General features: G+C 44.7%; 1 protein-coding gene across 1 annotated transcript in view; it reads right to left on the bottom strand.

Moving 5' to 3' along the window:
• The window catches only part of LOC147669119 (NEDD4-like E3 ubiquitin-protein ligase WWP2), a 252,572-nt gene extending 239,355 nt beyond the window's left edge, over positions 1 to 13,217 (bottom strand). Inside the window, exon 1 of the mRNA XM_086948211.1 lies at positions 13,159 to 13,217. Within this exon, the coding sequence (XP_086804337.1) occupies positions 13,159 to 13,217 (59 nt within the window). The remainder of the gene's footprint in view (positions 1 to 13,158) is intronic.
• Positions 13,218 to 25,797: the final 12,580 nt, after the last annotated feature.

Below are 25,797 nucleotides of genomic sequence, written 5' to 3' on the forward strand. Positions count from 1 at the left end.
AGATTTTGCTAGTCAGATTTTGCTCCACCCTATGCTCTTTGCCCCTAAAGTTAGTGATTCTCAGGATCTTAGGGTCCAATAGTAGTCTGTTGAGATCATGGGCATACAATGCAGTTGGTGCCGAATGTGGTTCTGTTAACAGGCTGGTGTTAAATATAGTGTTGACCAATGGTCATTGGGTGTCGTTTATATTCTGTTCTACTTCGACTATATTTGCTTTGTGAAGGTTCTGAAAGTGGTCAAGTAGGTCCTATCATATGTAAACAATTCCCTTGTAAATATTATCTAGTGCCAGGTGGCATCATGTATTCCTAGATGAAGGGCCCAACAAATACTCACCTTACTTCTCGGACAGCACATTAGTTCTGATATCTTCATCCAACGTCTGGAATATGTGCCCCCTTTATGCCGTTTTACTTCTCCTCACCACCGCTTTCCCAGTAACACCCTTCTCATATCCCCCCACCTTCCTCCGCCTCACTTTCCCAACATGGCCACCACTCGAGTTAAGGCTGGAATTAATTGCTACAAAATCAACTATCCTCCCAACCAGACTAAAGCTGCAATAAAACGATTGAAGCATAACACTATTGAATGTTTCCCGGATTCCCTCTTTTTTGATCAATTTTACAATGGTCGCTTTGGGAGGCTCAAAAACGATTTAATTTTCTTCACTCCCGACACCCCCTCTTGGTCCACCAGCTTATACAATTCCCTTAACGTCACCTCCTCCTCCTCTATCCCTCATGAGAAACAACTAAAAATGTCCCCCTCAGCGTGTTTCAACGGCTACTTCACTATCTCACTCTTTAACAATGGTACTGTCATGATCCAAGGCAAAGACACCTGTCTCTCGCTCTTTGACCACCTCTTACCCTCCCTACTCCCCTCCTCTGTGACCGGGTTTTCCCCTGACTCTCCTTCTAGCTCCACCCATTACTCCCTTTCTCCTCCCCTGACCCCCCTTAATTCCAATTGGCTGCACTCTTGAGAAGCACAGGCCGGCCCTCTACCCTCCCCCTCCCCCTCCCCTGTGACCTCCTCTCCTATTCCTCCCCCCTCAGATTCCATGTCATTTACCGCCCGCCTGGTAGTGGCCCTTCGTTTATGGAGGAACTCACTGACTTCATCAGCGACCAATACTCGCAAAGGGACAATCAGACCTTCGTGGGTGACTTTAATCTCCATTGGGGCGTACCGCATGACTCTTCTGCGAACTCGCTGGCCACCTTCCTCTCTGCAAACGATCTTATCCAAAACTGCACAGAATCAACACACTCTAAGGGCTCAATCCTGGACCTTGTTATTTCTAAAGCAGGCATGCTCTCTATCACTACCCCTATTCATGTAGACTGGTCCGACCCCTTCCTCATCCCATTCTCTCTTCACCTATCACACTCTATAACTCTTGGCCAACCTAAGAGGGCTACCTCCTGGTTCCGTGATGCTAAAAATATTGATGTCGGTCCCCTCTGTGAATCAGCTTTGTTATCACTTCCAAGGCTAGACCCGAACCTAGATGTTGACAAACTCACCTCCCAATGCCTCACAGTCCATGCAGCCGAAATCAATTACGTTGCTCCACTCAAAAGAAAAAAGATAAGGCCCACTCCCTCAGCACCTTGGTTCAACAAATCCCTCCATGAAGAAAGGAAGCAGCTAAGATTCCTGGAGAAACAATGGAGCCAAGTGCCCTCAACCGATAATTTGGCCAAACTTCGTTCACCAAGATCCAAGTACCACAAGCACATCTTCCTTGGGAAAGCATTGCACTTCAAAACCCTTCTTGACTCAGCCAAAAATAGACCAAAAAAACTATTCGATCTCATCAAGATTCCTAACTGCTCTCCCCCAACCTCCAAGTTGGAGGATTCTACAAAGAAAGCAGCAGATTTCGCTATATTCTTCGATGAAAAAGTGAAATCACGTGTGGATCAGGTCGCTCATCCCACCCCTCCAGAGGAGCGCAAATCCTCAACCATTTGGCAGAACTTTGACCCCATATCTGAAGATGACCTCCTCAAGTGCATCCGCGAAACAAAGCCCTCCAACCTTTCTCTGGACCCCATCCCCAGTGCCATTGCCATTTACTTCTATACCCATTCCCTTTCCTATTGGACCACTCTGGTCAACCTCTCCCTCTGTCAAGGCTCCCTTCCTGTCTCCTTCAAAATTGGGCAGGTCACCCCTCTGCTTAAAAAAACCACTGCTGATGCGAATGACCTCAACAACTTCCGCCCCATCACTAATCTACCCTTTCTTGCGAAGATCACAAAAAGATGTGTAGCGAAACAACTCTCTCGTCACATCAAGGACAATGATCTTCTTGACAATTGTCAGTCCGGCTTCATCCAAAACTGCAGCACTGAAACAGCCCTACTGCAAGAGGTTGATGACGTGCTGAGGATACTCGATTTGGGGGGGGGGTCCTGTCTTCTAATTCTCCTAGACCTTTCAGCAGCCTTTGACACTGTCAATCACAACACCCTCCTCAACACTCTTCAACAGAGAATGGGCATGGAGGGCACTGTGCTTAAATGGTTTGCCTCCTTCCTGTCAGATAGATCCCAAATGATCAAAATAGCGAACAGTCTTTCATCTCCTGTGGCGGTAGGTCAAGGTGTTCCTCAAGGCTCTATACTTGCACCCACATTGTTCAATCTCTATTTAGAATCACTGGGAAATCTCCTAAGTAAATCCGGGATCCACTATCATCTCTAAGCAGACGACACTCAACTCTACCTCAAGGTTGCCTCCACTCACGATCTCTCCATCCTAAGCTCTACTCTCGACTCCATTCAAAACTGGATGTCAACTCATCAACTGATTCTGAATCCCTCCAAAACTGAATTCCTCCTCCTTTCCTCCTCACTCTCTCCTCCCCTGGTTCAATCATGGATGGATCAGATGAATCTACTTAACAATAAACCTATCATTGTCGACAGCGCAAAATCCCTTGGCGTCATACTCGACAAAAAACTCAATCTAATCTCCCACATCAATTCCATTGCAAAGTCTGCTCGATACCAACTGCGCCTTCTTTGGGGAATTAGTCGCTTTTTCCCGGAGCAGGACCCTAAAATCCTGGTGCAATCGCTGGTCCTCTCCAGACTGGACCACTGCAATTCTCTTCTTACTGGCCTCCCCAAATCCCACTTGTCCCCCCTTAGATCTGTTCTCCATTCAGCAGCTCGTTTCATTTATGGGGCCTGAAGAAGCGACCACATCACACCGATGTTATCCACCCTCCGCTGGCTTCCCATAGAGGCTAGAGCTATCTAGAAGACTGCCTGTATCACCCACAAAGCCTTGCACTCCTCCTTTCCTCACTACCTGGAGAATAAACTGAAACTCTCTGGAGGCTCTAGACCATCACGTAATGCGGAAAATCTACTGCTTGGACCTCTCACCTTCAAGAAGGAAAGATCAATGGCCCAATCCTTTTCAGGCAACGTGGTGAGAATCTGGAAATCACTTCCGCCTCAGCTCCGGACTACCACCTCCTCCCAGGTCTTCAAAACGGACCTCAAAGTTCTCCTCCTCCAAAGACACCTTCAAAAGTAATTCACGCCCTCTCTATTATCTGAAGGACGACCTCCGATTACTGAAAACTCTATTCTCCATGACTATGGAAATGCCTTCCCAGTGTGTTCTTGTGGTTGGAGTGTATGCCATTTATTGCAGTATTATCCTTGTACCTGTGTTTGGTACTCTTTTGTAACATGCACACGCCACTTTTCTCTTGTAACACAATGTTTGCTACCTCTCACATTTTGTTTGCTTTTGATACTTGCACTAGTGCCACCATTGCCTACGTAACGATTGTTCTTGTGCCTGAGTGTCTAGCATATATTGCAGTATATTACCTCTAATTGTACTTTGTTTTCTCTTATAACCTGCACACTTGTCACTCTTTCCTCCTGTAATGCACTGTTTGCTACCTCATGTATTTTGTTTGCTCACAATTGTCACTTTTACCTCATGTAACTTATCGTCTGCTTTTGTAATTTGTTCACTTGTAATTTTCTGTTCCTATTGTGAAGCGCTCTGACGCCTTCGGGTAAGGTCCGCGCTATATAAAAACGCATAAATAAATAAATAAAAGTCAAGACTATTGGCTTTGTCAACAGTTGTTAGTTACATAAAATAAATAAGCAGCAACTATGGCTTGTATAGAATATTGAAAAAGCTTCCTTTTAAACAACGTTGCTGCTCCTGAGTTAAAAAAAGAGAAGGGAAATACAGAGAGAAAATGACTTTCCTTAAAGGATTTCCCTTCCCCTACAACATTCACCGGGCATGACGTCATACCGTAACTTCTCCACTGGCGAGAAGTGAGCAGTATGACCACGTGCATATCGATGTGCCTGCTGTCACTGCAGTCTGGAAAAAAACAGACAGCCTGTGCCAGGGCACAAAACAGAGCCCGATAGAGACCTGTTTCGAGGCCCCCTTTAAAGAACTGCTGGTGCTCAGCACCAGTGAGACCCAGCCCATTTAAAGCCCTGGTTCCAGGTTTCACAACACAACACACAGATGCAGGACTACATCAACAGGGCACAGCCGACCATCACTATGGGAGATCCATTATTATACCGTATATGAGGCACTCTAGTCTTGACGAAATGTAATACTGATTCTTCACGAGTCCCATCATATGAAAGTCCTCAGTTCAGCCCCAGGAGTAAAGGTATTTTGTATCTTCCTTCATTCATACACTGCTACTCTATGTACAACGATTAATAGTATTTTGTGTAGCGCACATCCTTAACCATCTTGTGGCACTGGTCTTTGTGCAAAGTCCTGAAACATACAGCTCACTGGGTGCACTGGCTTACCTTGAACAGCGTATCAGAGGATCCGTTTACCTCTGAATAATGGAAGGTTCCTTTTTACATGGCTGATACATTGTGCCTCAAGTATCTTACAAAGACTGCACCAACCCTTTGAAACCTGCACCCAAGCTGTACCGCCTGTGGCAACCTTCCACCACCTCCCACATCTCACATTGCTACCACCCATCAAACACCATCCCCTACTACCCATGCAACCATCTCCACCAATCATCTATTGCACATGTTGATTTTCCATCACCTGCACCAATCTTCTAAAAATTGAGATGTCCATCTTCACAAATTAATTTCTGGCAACAGGGACATGCAGACTTCCCATGCATGGAACCAGAATAACAAAAAACAATAAAGGGTTTGAAGAGGAGTGGCCAAAAAATACAACTCCTCATCTTAGAACTGTGAGCTTTCAATACAATATATGTCCACGATTTATGATTATGCATGCCTGAGAAATTCAGGGCAAATGTGAAATAAGCAGAAACCTTAATTTTCACGAGTTTTTCTGGCAGTAAGAAGTTCAAGTATTTGCATAGTGTGATTTTGTGTCATCGGAATCTGAACATATCCCGCCTGCGTAAGTCACCCATTGGCATGGTGAATCTTCCAGGACTGCAAAGATGGCTCAGAAAGGTGTGGAATGTTCCACTCCCAAAACTAACAATTAAAATGGTTTGAATAAGAAGGCTAATTGGATTGAATTGGAAGACTGTCGAATTGGCTAAGACACAATGGGCCAGATGTACGACCCTTGTAAATTGCGCATCGCAACTTGTACTCAATTGCGAGTCGCAATTTACAACATACTACAGTGTCAGAAACACTGATTGCGATTCCCAATGGGGTCGCAAAATGCGAGGCTCATGAACAGCTCATAAATAGCTGGCCCTCCCAGGGATGGTGGCCTACTGGGCTCAGCAGACCTCAAAGTCTGGGACTGCTTGTCAATAAAGCAGTTTTTCTTTTTTTTTTATGCAGCCCATTTTCCTTAAAGGAAAACGGGATGCATTAAAAAAAATAAAAAAAAAACATTTTTGTTTAATTTTTTTAAGGGCAGGCAGTGGTCCCTAGGCCCACTACCTGCCCTTAAAAAATATTTCAGAGCCAGTCACAAAGGAGAAGGTGTCCACTGGGTACCCTTTCCCATTACCACCCCCTTGAAGAGGGTGGTAATTTGCGAGTGTTTTGTGCCCGCAATTGCGGGCACAAAACATTGGTACATGACAAGTGACTGGCTACTAGGAAGGGAACACCTCTTCCTAATAGCGAGTCGCAAAACACTACTTTGCGACATGCAAATTAGTGTTTGGACATGGCCCTCTCAGAATAAGCATGCGCAAACGGGTCACAAACCCGTTTGCGCATGCTAATTCTCGTCGTACATCTGGCCCAAGGTTATTTCAACTATTCAGTACCAATGAAAATTTACCCAAAAGGCCTATTAGGCTGGACTGGCTTTGAACGTTATGAAGGCGGCAAATGTGTTGCATGTGTGTAGAGCAAATGCAAAAAGAACAGGGGATGGACAATGAATGCTGAACAAATCAAACATTCACCCCCAGTGCTAGATCTGGGTTAAATCCATTTTTTTTTTTGCACATCACGTAATTCCAGTTCAGACCCAGCCATATGCAAATCCGTCTTGACCCTGCAACCCATGGAAACAGTCCAGCCGGAACTGCCAAGTCAGGTCCTCCCTGGACCAGAAACAGGCATTCTGGGCCTGGTTTCAGGGTATCACCCCTCATGAGAAAGGTTCGCTAGAATGTGGCGGTGTAGCGAGCATGGGACCCACATCTGGGCATACCCGTCCCACCTAGGGCGACAAATGAAAAAGAATAGATGATAGACGGAATGCTGAACAATGCAAAAATTCATCCCTAGTCACAGATCTGAGTTAAATCCATCTGGTTTAGAGCAGTGGCAAAATGGGCCTCCCACATAAGCATTGTATGCCGTGCAGCAGGACTATGTCTGTGATTTTCCCAGTGTGTAAATCCAGATCCCGGAAATTACGGATTTAACAAAGCAAGATAAGACAGGTGAATGTGGATTCCACTCACTCCTGATGTACAAAGAAAATATTTCCTTGTGAATGCACTGGTCTCTACTTTTACACCAACCAAAGATAATTTGGTAAGGTATGTCGGAACCCTAAAATGCCCCAGTGTTCTGGAGCCGGGCGGTATTCCCACCAAGACATGAAAGCCAAACTGCTTTCACGTCAATTCTTGAGACAAATGAAGTACCATGCTCCAGACAACAATACATTATTACTATATATACAGTCAAGGGAAACGAGAGCCGTCACTTGATTCGGCTTCATTTGTCAATGACGGAACACAAGTTTAGAAACGGTGCAAAGGATTCTAATAAAGTATTCTTCTGACGCGACAAACGGAAAGCTCTTTCGGGAGTATTTCTGCACGAGCTGCCTAGAGGGTTCACCATGCTGAGTTTGCAAGAGATGGGGGTGGGCGCTCTCAGCAATTGGCAAACAGTGTATTTCTTCTCGAACTCGCAGGCAGCTTTGGTTTTAAATAGAGAGAGGCCCGGCAACGAAACCTGAGGTTTTATACAAACGTGTATTTATCCAAATATGGAGAAAAGGGGGAGGCGGAAAAGGGGAGCGTAGAGAAAGTTGTGATGGAAGGAGGAGGCGATGGAAATGAACGACTACAGAGAAGGAAGAAAGGAAACCAAGCGATAAAAGATGGACGTAGTGAGTAGAGTAAAACCAAATAGAAAGACATACCATGGACAGAGAAACTAAGAAAAATAAAAGAGAGAAAGTAATACAAAGTCACAGACACAAGAAAAAAAAAACAGACAAGAAAAAGTATAGCGAAAGGAAGGAAAGGAGCAAAGAGGAGCATCAAAGCCTTGAAAAATGTAATCACACAAAAACAAAAGAATGAAAAAAGACCGAGCACAAATAACAAAACAAACTAGTGTGTGCAAAACACAGTGAATGATTCAGGAACAAAGGGTGCTACATATGCATATGAAAGCTACTTTACTTGTCATACAAATCCTGACTCCTATACTGTGGGAGCACTGGGGTAGACCCTGTGGTGTCCAGAATGCACATAATGTCGCCGAGCCTGAGAGGAGGGTGATGCCGCCAATCACAGAGCCGCAGGCCTCTGTTTCTGTAGAACTGGCAATCCATATTGTCACTCACCCTTGTGCGCTCACTGCACTAATGTGCTGGATAAGTTCCCACCATAGCACAGAACTCTCATAATATGGCCTCCAAGACAGGCAGAGGACATTTTGCTGTTTGCAGGTGGCTCTTACACTCTCCCCAGTCAGTCTGCTTGTCTCACAAGCTTCCTTACCAAACACTGGTTTATAATAATAACAGCACAGAAGAAAACGCCAGCTTAATTGCCTAGGTAAGTGACCGCACTTCACTAACCAGCTGCAAACCTAAAATAGTATACCTGAAAAAAACCCTAAGACGAGCAGAGAAGGAAACATTTTGAGTCGCATCCATTAAGTAATTCACTATCCTATGGAAAAGAAATGAAAATTAAATTCGTTTAAACAAAGTTGTACACAGGCCTATTCAGGCAGCGCAGTCAAAATGCAGGATCGAAATCCCAGGACAGTCAATCGACTGAGCACAGACGTAAGACAAACAAAATCCCCAATCATTGATCAGTGTTCTGACCTAAGCATTCAACCGCTGTGGCATCTGAAAGAGGCCTCTACTCAATTCTCTCTCTGCTGGATGAGTCTGCAAGTGAAAAGAGAATGTGGGCACAATAACAAGTCATAAACCCAATATTAAAACACGGCTGCACCTGTGCTGCAGAGCAGCTAGCACTGGTAAGGTTAGGCGTCTGGACATCTCTTAGCATCCAGGAACTTATGTATATCCTGGAAAGCACACCATGGCTTTTCAGAGCGGGGGGAGGAAAACAAACAGGAGAAGCTCAGAGGAAAAGGAATTCGAGGCCCAAAGTGAATTCAGGTGACACTTAGCAGGTCAGGTGATCTAGCAGTTGTGGGGCTTGAATACATCGACCAGTAAAAAGCTCTTCAACTCTTCAAACAACCCTTCAAGGAGGTCAACACCATAAGCCATCCAAAACATCTCCCCAGCTACATTGCCACTGATAAAAAAGGCTGGCAGTCTTGAACTTCTGTTAATATCATTTAAGGGCAAGGCTCTCAAGGGAACATTCTGCAGCTGGTATCTGTGGTTTCGCTTTGATATTAGCCCACACTAACTTCTACAGGTAGACCGTAGATGAAAATAGTCAATGCAGGAGGCTGTGTTCTCTGGCATAGCGGCTGCGCTTGACTACACACGTGAACGGATGCTGCCACCAAAGGCTGAACAAATCAGATGTTCCATCAGCACAAAAGCGGTCCTGTAATTTCATTCTGCTCGCATAATATTGCTCTTGACTCCCCGGGGGCTCAACACATAATGCCATGACATTGCATGACTCTTCTACTTTATATGAGGGGGAAGCATCTTGTAAAAGAGCATGGCTGCTGACAAGTCCTGTAAACACGTGGAAAAGATTTCCATAGGAAACATCCCTCTTCAATACATTCAAGTGTCACAAATTTATCACTTCTGGGTTCAGTGAAAATAATGGCTTCTTGAATGAAAGCGTCATCAAACCCTCCAGCTTACGAACTGTGTAATGCAACATGGAGCCAATGAAACAAGGGCACAGAGAGAGTTTTACACGGCTGAAAAGTGGGTTTAGACTCCTGGACAACAGTGGCAAGCGTTAAAGTAAGCAAATCACAAGAAGTGAAATATCACAGTTCTCTCCACCAATTTGGAAGTAGGTTGTCAATCTGATTTCCATTGCAGAAAATCCCCTCTGCCCTTGCTGTATCCCCCAACCGTTTGCTTTTGGATACTATGGATTCTTTTAACTTTTGCCTGGCCTAAGACCTACTATTTGGCATCAGTCCTAATACATCTCTAAAAAGTCTTCCATTTTCTCTCAGTGAAGCCCCTGTTAGCTTGGAAGTGGTACAGCACTTTGGTAGCTCTCTAGGCCATAGCTTTCCAAACTTTTCATGTTGGTGACACAATTTTAGTCAATCTTCATCTTGCGACACGGTAACGCGAGCAAGCGCAGCTCGCGAGCCCAAACCACATAAAGGGGGTTCGGGGGGAAATTTTGAAAAAATAGTGGGCAAATGGTGGATTTTCAAGCAAATCTGAGAAAGCAGGAAGGTTAATAAAGCAATTGTGAATCTGTTCTAACAAAGACAGTGACTGGCAAAACTGGGTGTAAGCAAGGTTAGGTTTGTGCCTGAAACAAGAATATAATCATGCACACATTGACACATGCCCCAGTGATTTACAGCACTAAAAGGGCGGGTGGACGCACTGCCCACACTTTCAACCATGCACAAAGTCCGCCTGCTGCCTTGCTGAATATGAGTTACCTCTTGCCACCTGCACCCCTTCGAATCGCCACAATAAAAAAATATATTTAACATGAAAAAGTCAATCTTAGAAAACATGTTTCACCTGTAGCCCAGTTGAAATATTTTCATGCATACCGTGCCATCTCCCGCTCATACTCGGTTTACAGTGCTGGAGTATGTAAATGTCTCCCATACCACCCCCTGATACTCTGCCACAAACATGCAGAAATATACAGACAAAGGATGACAGACACATGTTCAAAAACAAACATACAATCACATGCATAGAAATATGTGACATTGCCAGACTCAAGCACTCACTGTCTCACACACATACACACACGCACGCTCACACACACACACACACACACACACACACAGATAACCCAAAGAAGCGAAGGCATTGTAAAGCCAAATTATCAGACACGCGCATACACAAAAGCTTGCACTCTCCTAGACACAAAGGGCAATTGACTAACAAACACACAATGCTGAAACATGACAAACTCTCCAGGAGCACCCCAAAACAAAACCGGAAGCACCTGCACTTTTAACAGTACACCCACAAGTAACTGAAACCATGTCTGCCCTGCTAGATGTTTCAAATACAACTGGCTTTAAACTAGCTCACAGCTGTGAAAAAACACGCAAAACAAATGCAGAAACCCTCACCGGCATACAAACACACTCAACAACTTGCACACAAAGAAAAATCTTCGGAAACAAAAAAAACAGGAAGGCAAATAAATGCAGGTTGAAAAGCCTAAACATGAATGTAACCAGACATGGTCCCAGGAGCACACCGTACAAAAAGAGAGGTCCAAGGTTACAACTGGATGGCAACATGACCTAGGAGACAGCTCTAAGATGCTGTGTACTATAGATGGCTGATTCTGTGTAATGCCACAGTAGTGACATTATTGGAGGACTGTAATATCCCCTTGCACATGTTTTTTTCTTTCTCCCTCCTTGTTTTCTTCTCTGTATAGTTATTTGTAATTCTAAAAACGTGTAACTTAGAGACCGAACCTCAGAAGGCTGAACTTGAAAACCATGATACCTGCTGCACTAGATAGCAGGAGGCCTGCTGAGCAGCGAAAGCCTTAAACTTGAGCAAACAGTCCGAGGCAGGGGTCTTGTGCACGTAGCGTAGAGTCTGAGCCATGGGGTTAATAATGCCAAATCTGAGGCGTGCTGAACACAGAGTTTGAGGCCTGGGCCCACTGTATGCTGACGGAAAGCCTGCTACACACAAACATCCATCCTCATGTATGCAGAGTCTGAGAGATGAAGCCTGAGGCATGCTATCCATAGTACCGCTTTTGGCCGCCATAAGTGTGGCAGGGTCTGCTCAGACGTGAGTCCCTTGCTCACTTTGCCACTGGATTCAAGCAAGCCGGGCTGAAGACAGCTGGAATGCCAGAAACCGGTCCTCGGAAGCTTGTTTCCGGACCAGGGAAGGCATGGTTTGGCAGTTCGGGCTGGACTGTTCCCATGAGGCACAGGGCCAGACTGATTTGCATATAGCCATGTCTGAACTGGGGTGGCAGATTGGGCTAAAGAACGGTGATGGATTAAACCCAGATCTTTTGACTGGGTGTGAGTGTTTGATTGATTCAGATGCTCCATCCATCACCATCCCCTTTTGTACCGCATCCATGGACACAGACACAAGCCTCCTTCCTGCATACAGCATTGCGCACAGCTACACTGTGCACAAGGACACAAGCCTCCTGCACGCACACAGCATTGCGCACAGCCACACAGTTCTCATAGACTCAAGCTTCCTGCACGCATACAGCATCACATTGCTGCAGACTCTGTGGTGCCCACTGCTACACACAGAACAAACTTGCATTCTATAATACACAGACAGTAAGCAGGCCTGCTGCAAAAAGTCAGCGCAATGACTGCTGGACAGTTTGTGGTCGTCTGCACACGGGGTAGAAGCGCTCACTGAAAAAGCCAAACTTTAAACTCCAGCAAACAGAGCACATTAACAAACGCAGTGGGTCAGGTCAGGGAATGAAAATGGGACAAAGCCCGTGGGTCAGGTCAGGGAAGGAAAATGGGACAAAGCCAATTCTATTTCTTTATATCGAATGCATATTTATTTGCCATTTGCACACAGTTGTTGCGGGTTTTATTGACTAAACAAAGTTTACTACTACTAAAAATTAGTGCATTGCACTAAGACACAGAATAGGGGCAAATGCACACAGAAGGCACACACACATCGGGCAATACCCACAGAAAACCTTGCACACACAAATCAACACAGACAACTATGCACACAGGCCAACAGGTGTAACAGCATATGCAGATGTCTATGCATTCGCAGAAAACAAAACACAAATACACACAGACAACACGTATGTCAGTACACATTGAGTCACTATTAACAGAAGTAGGATCGTACAGGATGGATGCACGGGCGGGGCTGAATAGATACATGGATACTTGGATGAAAGGGGTAGGGCTGCCTCGATGGATGGCTTAAGTGAGAGGGCAGATAAAAAGCATGGTGATGATGCGGAAAAGATATCTGTGTGCGTTTGGGAGGATGGGTGTGCTGAGGGCAGGGGGCAGACGTATGTAAAAGGGTGTGTGCATTGTTGAAGAAATAAATGCTCTAATAAATAAATTAAATGGCTAACCTAAATCGATGCTATTTTCTAGTAAAATGTTTGCACAACACCAAATGAAATGCACAAGTAATGGCAATCTGTGAAGATCTGGCCCCGCCAAATGTCCTTTGCTTGCTGCACAGATCACTGGCATGTAAAACCCTTCAGAGGTAATAATGCCTCCGGTGACCCCCAAGGCCTTTGTTAAGGCAATGGCAGCATTGTACCACCCCCACATAACGGCAGCCATACTATGCCCCTTGACCTCTTACCTGGGGCTGCCGAGCATGCACTTCTGCTGCAACACTTTTGTAACTGCCACATAAGGCATCCTGCACTCACGCCACGCTCTCTAACATCATGGCATCCACTCAGACACACACACAAACACACACAAACGAACACCCCTCACCTGCACAAAGGAGCGTATGTACAGACAGAATTACATCCCGTCATCAGAACCTCTTATGCGTCAAACCCTGTGTTCGTACAATACATGCGAGTCTGATGGAGCCAGTACATTAGTAACCTCCGCGATATGATTACTGTCACAATCGCACATAACTAAAACCATAGAGTGTGTAATTGTCCTCACTCTACGGAAAGTTTTAAAATATCGAAAATGTACCATACCTGTGCGTCTGGGGAGCAGAGGCGGCTCCGTGGTCACTGCATCGCAATGGGAACAAGGCTGTGCGCACAGCTCATGCTCGCATAACGGCTTCTTCTTCGTGCGCGTCACTGAAGGCAGAAGCCCAAGAGAGCATTCACCCTAAGCAGCCCCCATTGTCGCGCGACACACCCACGCATGGGAGGCGACACAGTGCTGTGTCGCGACACACACTTTGGAAAGCACTGCTCTAGGCTGACACAGAGAAGTGTCGAATATTAATAACCAGTACATCAGAAGCTGACGGTAGCATCATGCCGGGTCCAATCATATATGTTATGTTATGTTAAAAATGCTCTTTTATAGCGCACGGCTACTCCTAGGAGTGTCCCGGCGCTTTGGCAAAGAGCCTAAGGGATAGGCGAACATAGCACAACAGACACGAAAAGAAGAAACAAAAACCAGTTACAGAGTAAAAAGCCAGGTCTTAAGTCCCTTTCTAAAGGAAAGCAAGTCATAAGTGCACTTTGGTAATGGGCCAGATGTGGGCACAACACGGAGTCCCAACATTTGCATGTGGCCTTTTGTGCCTCACCCACAACTGAAACGTTTTTTTGATACTTTGGAATGTTCCTCAAACTAAATTCCTGGGATCTCCACAGAACCTGTCAAGAAGGTGTTAAGTGAACTTTGCATATTTCTTCAGTCCACTCTGGTCTTTGCTGGATACAGTGGCCCCATTAGCCAAAAGCTTTTCTTGCCCGATGTCTTCCCAGGATGGTGTGGAATTTCTTTGAAGTCCACACAGAGGATTTACTAGCCAAGGAAAGGGATTGCTGTAGGGTGTGAAACCTTTGGCACCTTTGTTTGGACAGGATTTGTCCTATGAGATTTCCCTAACTATAAGCCTCAAATGCTCTACATACCATCATTCTTCAGGGGTACCTACTAGTGACATCCTACCCTGCCTGCTTTCAAGCCTTATGCTGAACCTACACACCCTCATGTTAAGTTTGAAACAAGGGACGGAGGAGACCAGCTTCGCTTGCTGATGAAGAACAACGAGAGCCATACTGGCCTGTGCTTCAGTCTTGGTCTATAAGAACTTGCTACAAGAAGCCTGAAAATAATGTGCTGCCTTTGACCTGAATTCTGCCATGGAACCTACCTTTTTAGCTCCGAAGTAAAAGGAAGCTGAAATATTTTGAACAAACAAGCTGTCGATACTGTATGAAAAATGTCTCTAGCTTACTTGATACCCGAGGGCTGGAAGTACTTAGTCACTGTGTTAAAGTGGACTGACTTTGTTGTCACCAGTCCTGAAGAATTGCATGAAACCATCAAGTAGCCTGGTTACAGCCCCTACAATTATGACCGCAAATACAAATCTATACATCAACCAAGGCAACACCACACTAGGCCCACTGGCCTCCATGAACATACATAGCACCGTGGGGTCCTGTAGGGAATATTCTTGGCGCACAGTAAACCTCTAGCAAACACTTTTCATAAAAGACTTTTCCATTGGTGCTAAATTGTTCTCTCTTCTCATTCAATCACTAAGTAAATGTTATGGAATCTTTAGCCGAGAGAGACTACTCTCTGTGACTTTGAACATTTCCATTTTATATTTAACTCATTCTACCTAAAGGGGCTCAATCCAGGGATTTTTTTCTATTTTACCATTCATATGTTTTCTTAATTCTAGTGCCAGTTAGGAATTATTTTATTCTTATTATTACAAAAAGAGCTATTTCGTTAAATTCTTTATGTCATTATTGGGTGCGTTTGATTGGTTGCTGACCACATAAACATGCTCTGTAGTTTAGCTTTCTGGCTCAGCCAAAGCTAGCAGGAGTGAATCAAGGCTACACTGGAAAGTAGTTTATCTTTGTGGGTCCATTTGATCACGTAGTGTGAGAACTTGGTCACAGCTCATCGTCTGCCAACCAGATTCCCTACACCTAACAAATATTAGCCTACAATTAGAGTGGCTGAATGGCAATCAAGGCAGGCAAGCACATGACAGCTCCACAGGCTGATATGGTGAAAACGCAAAACAAGCTTTGACTTTAGGATTTCTATTTTACAGCTACTCTCAAGTATCAGCAATCTGCTTAAATGTAGGTGGCACTAACTGTTCCTTAACTGTGGCCGCTTCTGGGTAAAGTCTAGTGAGGCAGGGTGACTCCTCAAGCAGACACATCTACTGGATCTCCTCTTGGTGCTGTAATGGGTGAAAGTTTCCCCGCTGTTTTAACCTGCTATTGTTGTGCCGTGGTCTGACATTCTTTGGTGGGAGATGGTTCAGAGAATCCCACTCATCTGATGACTTTACTATAGTCTTGACCTCTGTGGGCAAACTCGGTTTCGGAAAAAAAAAATATAGTGCTAGATGCATCAAGCATTTTTCAGGTCGTAAATGGACAGATTTGCAGCATCGGGTTGTTTGCGACTGGAAAAAAGCATTTTCGTATGTTTCAAACCCAAATTACGATTTGGTAAGAGGTTACGAAATCGCAGTTTGAGATTGCAAAATACATACTGATTCGGCATTAGCAAGGGGTGTGCTTAGGGAGTCCATTCCCCAAAATGAATCGCAGTGGTATGAAGAATGTTTTGCAACCGAAATGCGGTCTCAAAACATTCGCATTTTACCACCTATTCAAGTAGGTGGTAACCCATTCACAAACGGGAAGGAGTCCCAGAGGGTCCGCTTCCCCTTTGAGTATGTAAATACAAATATTTTTAAGAGCAGGCAGTCGTCCCACGGACTATAAAAAATAAAACTCCCTTTGAAATGCCGCCTTTTTTCCTTTAAGGAAAACGTCCAGCAATTACAGAAAAAAAACGATTGCTTTATTAAAAGCCAATCACAGACATTTTGGTCTGCTGACCTCAGCAGGCCACCATCCCTGTGAATGCTGTGATTCCTAAATGGTTTCAAATTGCGACCTTCCTCATTAATATTTATGAGGTAGGTCTATTTGCGACCCACTAGGAATCACTAGTGAAATGTGAAAGAGTTCATACATTAGGAATACTCACTTCCAAATTGCGATTCCAGGAGAATCGCAAATAGGACATCTGTATTCCTAATGTTTGTACATCTAGCCCATAATGGGCTACATTAATGTGTTACTATATTCAGGGATAATCTCCAAGTCACTTCTTCCAACAAGGGACTACCTCTTAGTGTGCATACTCTGTTCTGCTGCTAGAGGAACACTAAAGTCAATATGAAGATGCAGCAACTGCACGGTTAAGTGTATGGTGCAGATGTTAATACAGGGTTGGTAAGGGGCTTATAATTGATTGTCCGGAGTGGTGAAGTTGATTCAAAATGCGTGAATGGTACGGTGGATAACTGAAGTGTTTTAGATTGCAATGGCTTGTTCCTCAATTTGAAACTATGAGGTTTTACACCTCTAGCCAAGGACACTGAGTATTATTAACTTAAACTGGCTCTACGTGATGAGTGGTGAACGTTCCACAGACTAAGTGATAAAAAAACCTGCATGAATAGCACATAGTAGGGCTCGATATGTAAGCTTTGCTGCATGTGGGGATGTTAACTGCATGTCCGCTCCATCACTGTCTTCCACGCGACCTACTATTGAACATGCAAAATCCAACAAAGACATTAAAAAAATAAAATGTCCTTGAGAATGGCCAGGCCAGTAACGGCTATCGCCCAATGCTAGACAGCAGAGAATTTCAACTCTGTATAAGCACTACCATCAGTTGCAAGTTTTGTTTTATGTGCATCTGATACAGAAGTAGTGATATGGAATGAGGAGTATTTTAATTGCATATTATATGTCGCAAAAAAGAGAAGTAAAACACATTAAAACTTCAAACGTAAACTTTGTCCCATCCCACCTATTCATAAAGACCAGGAGTGAGTCCTATTAATCAATGTGTTTTACGTAGAGGTGTGAGTCTGCACACTGAACCACCAGTTGCCTAATATTTTTTAAAACAAACCAAGCACTGCCACCCCTGTTCTTGAACCCATCTACTGTACTCCTGGTGGAGGAGGCCGCTTCAACCTTCCGCTGGATTAGGCTCCAAGTTAACGGCTTCCTCCAAAGGTGGCCCTACGAGTAAATCTTCCAAACACTAGGGCCTCTTTTCGAGCCCCAGGATATCACACTCCGCCACTCGGACATTCTACAACCTGTTCCCAGGGGTTCTGAAGCAATAATAAGCAATATTTGGTGACATTACCACACTCAATGGGCGATGGTCTGTCTGATAATTGTGCTACAGGTTCTTACATAAATGCAGTGTCCGAGCATGCTGGCTCTTAGCCTAAAACACATGAATTGGTGACTTGCACCAGGCAATCAAATACGATCAACGATGTAGTGTGCATTGCCATAGCAGCTTGAGGGTCCACAATAGAGCCTATGGGTACTCAGGGTCTGGACTAAGGTGTATTTTTAAAGTGCTAGGGTGGGATAAGATGATGACACAAATGTATCAAAGATTATTGTCAGGACATTGCCACAGCAGCTTGAGGGTCCACAACAGAGCCTGTGGGTACTCAGGGTCTGGACTGAGGTGTATTTTTAAAGGGCTAGGGTGGGATAAGATGATGACACAAACATTTCAAAGATTATTGTCAGGACATGCTTCTGGGTCCCAAAAATGTAAACAGTAACAGCTACTGGGGCAAGAAGCCTGTCCCCTCTTCCAAACTAGGTTATGTTATGTTATTGGAATTTATAGGAAAGCTCGCAAATACCCTAGGGTGTCCTGGCGCTGAGCTAAACCTAAACGTTAGTCGATGCGATCAAAGAGAGAACAGCTAGGTCTTCAGGCCCCTTCTGAAGGAGAGAAAATTGTCTGCATTCCTCAGGTGGAACGGCAACTCGTTCCACGCCTTGGATGTGCAGGTGACAAAACTCCTCCCTCCCCAGCCGTTTTTTTAAGATAGGTGATGGGACAAATTTAGCACCCAAGGATCGTAACGTCCTACTGGGGGTATACCATTTAAACCTTTGCCTCAGATGTTCAGGGTCAGTGCCATTAAGGGCTTTGAAGGCTGTACAAAGGGCCTTAAAACTAACCCTTTGTCTCACCGGGAGCCAGTGCAACCGAGTGAGTTCTCCTCGGACTGAAACAAATTTGGGTATACCGGACAATAGTCTGGACGCAGCATTTTGATGCTATTACAATAATCAAGGCGTGCCATTACAAGGACTGTGACTGCCGTCCTAAAATTGCCGTCCGAGAGATACAGTTTTATTTTCCTTAAAACTCGCAAAATCCCCCAAAAAAGAGGATACAACTGAACTAATGTGGTCACAGAAAGTCAATTTATTGTCCACTATTACTCCTAGATTTTTCACTTTAAGAGCTGGGGTAGGATGGTTTCCCATATCTGTTGGCCACCAATCTGGGGTCCATACATGAGGGCTGTTTCCAAATACAATCACCTCCGTTTTGTTGGAATTCAGTTTTAGACAGTTCGCCGACATCCAACTTGCAATAGCCTTCATGTAGTCATGGAAGCGAACTCCTGTTTCTTTTACCTGACCTTCTTTGAAGGATAGTACAATCTGAGTGTCGTCGGCGTAAGAGGTAACTGAAAACCAAACAATCTAATCAGGGCGGCCAGGGGTGTCACATAGATATTGAAGAGCGAAGGGCTCGGTGACGATCCCTGCGGCACCCCGCACGGAAGGCTGAAGGGCTGAGATTTGTTGTTGTCTAATCGACCGTTTGAGTTCTCTCTGATAAAAAGGAGTGAAGGATTTTCCAAGCAGCCCCTCGTACCACCGCCCCCGACATCCAGTCCATCAAAACTTTATGATGGACTGTGTCGAAGGCTGCTGAGAGATCTAACATTACGAGTGTAGCCTTCCCATCACAGTCCAAAGCCTCCCTTACCTCCTCACAGGATTTGATAAAACCCGATTCACTGCTATGGTCAGCTCCGAAGCCATATTGGGTGGGATTGAGTACATTATTGCGGTGAAAAAAGCTACTGAGCTGAACATTCATGGCCTTTTCAGTGATTTTTGCAGGCAGGGGAAGTCGTGAAATTGGCCGATAATTCCCAGGGTCTGTGGGATCCAGAGTGGGCTTCTTTAAAAGCAGGAGTATTGAAGCCTTCTTCCAGGCTGTTGGAAAAGTCCCAGAAGTGAAGATGTTGTTAATCAAGGGGTTCAAGACCGAACAAATCACATCCGAAATGGATTTAAGTATCGGGACCGGACAGGGGTCAGTGGGGGAGCCAGAGCGAGCAGAAGACAACAATTTGGCAGTTTCATCCCGCCCAAGAGGGGTAAAGTGATCAAGAACTGAACCTGAGATAGGATCCACCTGATTAAGACTCCCTGAGTGAAAATCAGACCCTTTCAACTGAGGAGTAAATGTGGAAAATATAGCCTCCACCTTTTGTTGAAAAAAGGTGGCCAAATTGTCACATAGTTCAGGATTGCTGATATTTTTAGTGATGTGTGGAGAAGTTAACCTTTTCACAGTTTTAAAGAGTTCTTTGGGGTTAGACTTGGCTTGGAGGATTTCACTAGAAAAAAAATTCTTCTTTGTTTTCAGCAGTAAGTCTTTATAAGTTTTAGACTGAATTTATAATTCACTTTATCAGCAGTACCATAGCTTCTCCTCTAGGCCCGTTCAAGTTTTTTGCAGGCAATTTCTGGCATTTAAGCTGGTCCGAGTACCAAGGGGTCGAAGGATTAGCTCTCGCAAAGCATGGTTGAATGATGTGGCATAATGCCAGGAACAATTGTCGAACTTATGGGAATGCATGCCACTGCGCTTCCGACCATCCAGGGATATATGGGTGCATTTTGCAGCTTTTCTTCGTACCAGAGACTACAGTACCCCTGAGGTGGTTACATCCGAGGATGGAGTGCAATCAGATGGGGTTGTGTGACTGTCGATTGCCTTACCGTATTGTTCGTTGCATCGCAGTGTGCCACTTGTCAACCGTTAATGTCTTGTTTTGAGGTCTTTCTCTGCGTTCCAAATACCCCACTTACATTATAACCGTGTAATCCCTATTTTGTGCCTCTTCTCTCTTGCACCTATAACCCGGACCTGTGCCATGTGAAATGCTTTTCTTGGACATTATGAGCGGCTTATTGTACATGCTTTTTTGATTAAAATTATGTAACCGTGGGGTGTACCTTGATAGTTATTTCCATTGTCCTCTGCAACCCATGCCCTCTGTTACCTCCGGCTTCCCCCCTTCCCACTGCTGTTGTTGTACTGCTAATATTGCATATGCCAATAAAAACAAGTTAAAAAAAATAGTATCAAAGGCTTTGATAGGCCAAGTAAATGTAGGAGGCAATTATTGCTACTGCAAAGGGACACAGAGCTGTATCCACTATATAGATGATCGAGGTTTCAGGGCTATAACCTACAAAATAGCCAGACTGGAAACCGCCGAAGCCAGCTACACATCCTCTGAAGATTCATGAGAAAAATGAGGGGCTGGTAGTTCTTTTTACACACCCGAACCGGCATATAACTTTTTAAGTAGGGGTACGTCGTGCTCTATCATAAGGGAATCTATGAAACAGCCCTGGTTCGGTGACAAGTTCATGATTTGCAGCCAGTGAAGGGAGAAGGTGTGTTGTAGTGACCTTAGACTAGTGAAAGTTACTTTCGGATCTCAAAGAAACTTTGACGGCTTCATGTTTGCAATAGCAATTTCCAGCATATCCAGAGAAATGGGAGTGAAACATTCCACTGCCATTACACTGGAACCATTACCTTGGAAACTTGTGTTTTTGGTGTCCGATATAGTTGCATCTTTGGCTGGATTCTCCCTAACTTTCATGATTTTATTAAAGCTGGGGTTAACTAGTTCTTTACATCTGGAATGAGGATTTGATGCATCCGTTGTAGCTTGATGCTGTGTGATCTGGAAGGCTTCTCTGTAGTATGTATATGATCCATTTTCAAAATGTTCTGTCTATTTTGAATATGAGAAGATGGGCACAAGTAGGAGAATCTCTCAACCTCCTTTAATGGGTTCTTAGGTTTTTCCACATCTTATTCACATTATGGATGTATTTTATGTTTGAGATTATCGTAGACTTTTTGGCGTTCATGGAAATAAAGCCAATTTGTCCATGATAACAAGAAATTCCTCGTCATATTGCTCCACTAGCATAACAGGGTTGGTAGCAATATTTTTGCTAATAGTTTGATGGAATCAGGGAGTCTACAGCTTTTTTTCCAATGTGTTAGAGGTCTCTAGAGCAGTACTTTCAAACTTTTTAGAACCACAACCCACTTTTTAGAACGACAATCTTTTCTGACCCATCAGCTTTAATGGACATGAGGCTGGCAATTTTTTTTTATGTAACTACAGAATCGTGTGCTAATGCACTGACATATACAGACAGTATATTTTCCTCTCAAATATGCACAGACATACCAGCTTTACTTCTAAAACTATAATGCACACAAATTATAATTTTTGTAATCTGGTTTCAGTAAATATTTAGCATTTATGCATTACCAAATTAAGTATCTTGATTTCTTTTGAGCTATTAAACACGCTTATTATTATTATGTTGTTGCTTTTCTAACTGCTGAATGTATACTGCTCATTTAGAGGTATTCACATTTTGTTGTGTTAAAAAAAATGAAAGCCTTTCCTTTTAACTCTCTCTGTACCCAGCAAGATTGTCACAAAATGTACTTTCTCTGACTGCAAAGTAAGAGGAGTTTGTAAGTGCCTATCCAATGTGAAAAAAACATTAGCCTCAAATTGGCAGAAGACACAGCCTGACATTTGAATTCTGGCTTTGAACAACAGCATATGTGACAAGAAAAACAAAGAATTTAAAGGAATTTTTATTTATTGGTTGGACTTTTGTGACCCACCAAAAGTCAGCTCGGACTCACAGCTCGGGAAACACTGCTCTACAGTTTACCACTCTGGTTTCTGGTGTTGTGTGTAGAGGGCGTGGACAGGCAACCACTTTGAAGGAGATGAGGAGGTGATCCGACCATTCCACTTCAAAGGGTGTTGGGAACTGTGAAGTATGGCCTTCTTAGTGAAAATCAAGTCCAAGGTAGCACCTTTTTTATAAGCATGGAACAATCAATGTTGCAATAGGTTATTAAGTTAGGAAGATTTCAGAATAGATGACTGAGTGTCAATGCGATTTTACCAGTGGAAGTTGAAGTCTCCCAAGAAATTGTGGTCAATCCAATAGATGAGTTGGACTGGGCTTTATTCAATAAAATAGTTTTTGCTTCCAGGTGTGCAGTTGTGGATGTTCGCTCTAATAGGTTTCGATGCTGTGTTTGTGATCGAAACTTTCAAGCAATGGAAAAGGGAGGAGTTTATGGAGTTAAACCAGAACTCTCCATCATTTTCTATAATAGGAGCTGCTTATATTTAATAAAATAATCCCAGGCTACTAACACAAAGTATCTGTGTTACAACATTGACCACTTCAGACAACATTTCATTAGTGACCACTGCACGTAAGATTACTAGCAGTACCATTTCAGTGCATAAGACAAGGTCATCAGCAATAATGTATGAAAAACCTTTATTACTTTACATTTTCATGCTTCTACATGTCATAGAAGACATATATGCATGCCCCATGGCACCTACAAAATAACATCAGTAATAAGATCCCCAAACACAGCATGAATAACCATTTAAATATCAGCCTTAAATACATTTTTTTCTCTAAACATCATTTCATCAGTTCTGAAAACACACACATTTTACTTTTAAATACACCCTTTTAATTTTTTTACATACCTAATTAAACTTAACAAAAGCTTTTAATTCATAGGTTGTCAACACATGGGGAGCTACTCACAGGTAGCTGGAGAGCTAGTAGTTCCACCTGAATTACTCGTTGGAGAAATCTGAGTTAGACACTTTGCATTTGAGGGATTCCTTGAGTATGAGTGTGACGTCTCTCCCTATCTTTTATGTAAGGAAACAGGAAAGGGGTCCAAGCTCTTTATGTATGAAAGAGAGATGGAGTGTGTGTTCTGGAGAACTTGAACGTATTTGATTGGGTGATCCAGTCGCAGTTTGATGATTTGAAATTCACAGGAAGGATATGGGAATTTTGGAGAGCACTATTTTCAGATTAATTAAATAAAATGGCAGTGGGTAGTAATATTTTGCTGGTATGCTAGAAAATGAGTGTGCCGGTGAATAAACATTGTAGTTCGGATTCACAGCCAGAATAGGCAAAAATTGCCTCAAATGAGAAATTTGGTACCCTAGCAAAGCTGTGTGAAGCAGTGGGTAACTGAAGATATAATATATATTGCCATTTCAGGTTGTTGATTTTCAAATCAGAGCATGAGATCATGGGTAAAACTGTTTATGTGGTCATTACACTGCCTGCACTGCAGATGTGTGGACAGGCTTGAATGATGTGATGTTTAATCCTTATCAGGCATGTCCAAACAGTAGCGGTCAGTGTCAGAGGATAGTGGCAGGTCCAGGAGGTAGGAGGAGACGACGACAATGAAAACAAGCATTGGCATAGCCAATAGGTCTCGCATTTGGGACCTTATAAGTGTTTAGCCATGCAACAGTTGGTGTTGTTGTACCAAGGATATTCTGCTGCATAACTAAATACTTATAGGGTCCAAAAAGCGAGACCTTTTGGCTATGCCAATGCTTTGTTAACAGTTCTTTGATTCAAATGAACTTGTTTTCATTGTCTGAATGTTGTTTCCATTCTGGTTGTAGGAAGCAGTCGTTCCCGGGGGTGTGGGGGCTGCCCATGCGCCGAACTCTGCAAATCAGAAAAAACCTGCATGACTCGCTCACACAGGAGTTCATGCACTGCACCTGCATACTCAGCATGGTTTAAAGAAACTCGACCCACTCCATCCCAGGCATCAACCACATATTTACCAAGAAACTCCGAGATGAGCCTTCCCTCCTGCACTGACGGGCTGGTGGTGTGTTTGCCTGGTAAAAGCGTTCACTGACAGCTGGTGGTGTGTGTGACTGGTGAAAGCGTGCATTGACAGCTGGTGGTGTGTGTGCCTGGTGAAAGCGTGCACTGACGGCTGGTGGTGTGTGTGCCCAGTGAAAGCGTGCAGTGATGGCAGGTGGTGTGTGTTCCCGGAGAAACTTTGCACTGACGGCTGGTGGTGTGTGTGTCTGGTGGAAACTGTGCACTGAAGGCTGGTGGTGTGTGTGCCTGGTGGAAGCGTGCACTGACAACTGGTGGTATGTGTGCCTGGTGAAAGCGGGCACTGAAGGCTGAGGGTGTGTGTGCCTGGTGGAAGCATGCATTGACGGCTGGTGGTGTGTGCCTGGTGGAAGCGGGAACTGGCGGCTGGTGGTGTGTTTGCCTGGTGGAAACGTGCACTGACGGCTGGTAGTGTGTGTGCCTGGTGGAAGCATGCACTGACGGCTGGTGGTGTGTGTGCCTGGTGGGAAAGCGTGCACTGACGGCTGGTGGTGTGTGTGCCTGGTGGAAGGGTGCACTGACAGCTGGTGGTGTGTGTGCCTGGTGGAAGCGTGCACTGACAGCTGGTGGTGTGTGTGCCTGGTGGAAAAGCATGCACTGACAGCTGGGTGGTGTGTGTGCCTGGTGGAAAAGCGTGCACTGACGGCGGGTGGTGTGTGTGCCTGGTGGAAAAGCGTGCACCGACGGCTGGTGGTGTGTGTGCCTGTTGGAAGTGTGCACAGATGGCTGGTGGTGTGTGTGCCTGTTGGAAGCGTGCACTGATGGCTGGTGGTGTGTGTGCCTGGTGGAGAAGCGTGCACCGACGGCTGGTGGTGTGTGTGCCTGGTGGAAAAGCATGCACTGATAGCTGGTGGTGTGTGTGCCTGGTGGAAAAGTGTGCGCTGACGGCTGGTGGTGTTTGTGCCTGGTGGAAAAGCGTGCACTGATAGCTGGTGGTGTGTGTGCCTGGTGGAAGCGTGCACAGACGGGTGGTGGTGTGTGTGCCTGGTGGAAAAGCGTGCACTGTTGCTGGTGGTGTGTGTGCCTGGTGGAAGCGTGCAATGACTGCTGGTGGTGTGTGTGCCTGGTGGAAGCGTGCACTGACAGCTGGTGGTGTGTGTGCCTGGTGGAAGCGTGCACTGACAGCTGGTGGTGTGTGTGCCTGGTGGAAGCGTGCACTGACGGCTGGTGGTGTGTGTGCCTGGCGGAAGCGTGCACTGACGGCTGGTGGTGCGTGTGCCTGGCGGAAGCGTGCACTGACGGCTGGTGGTGTGTGTGCCTGGTGGAAGCGTGCACTGACGGCTGGTGGTGTGTGTGCCTGGTGGAAGCGTGCACTGACGGCTGGTGGTGTGTGTGCCTGGCGG

Source organism: Lissotriton vulgaris, unplaced genomic scaffold (assembly GCF_964263255.1).
Source record: "Lissotriton vulgaris unplaced genomic scaffold, aLisVul1.2 SCAFFOLD_1690, whole genome shotgun sequence".
NCBI classification, from domain to species: domain Eukaryota; kingdom Metazoa; phylum Chordata; class Amphibia; order Caudata; family Salamandridae; genus Lissotriton; species Lissotriton vulgaris.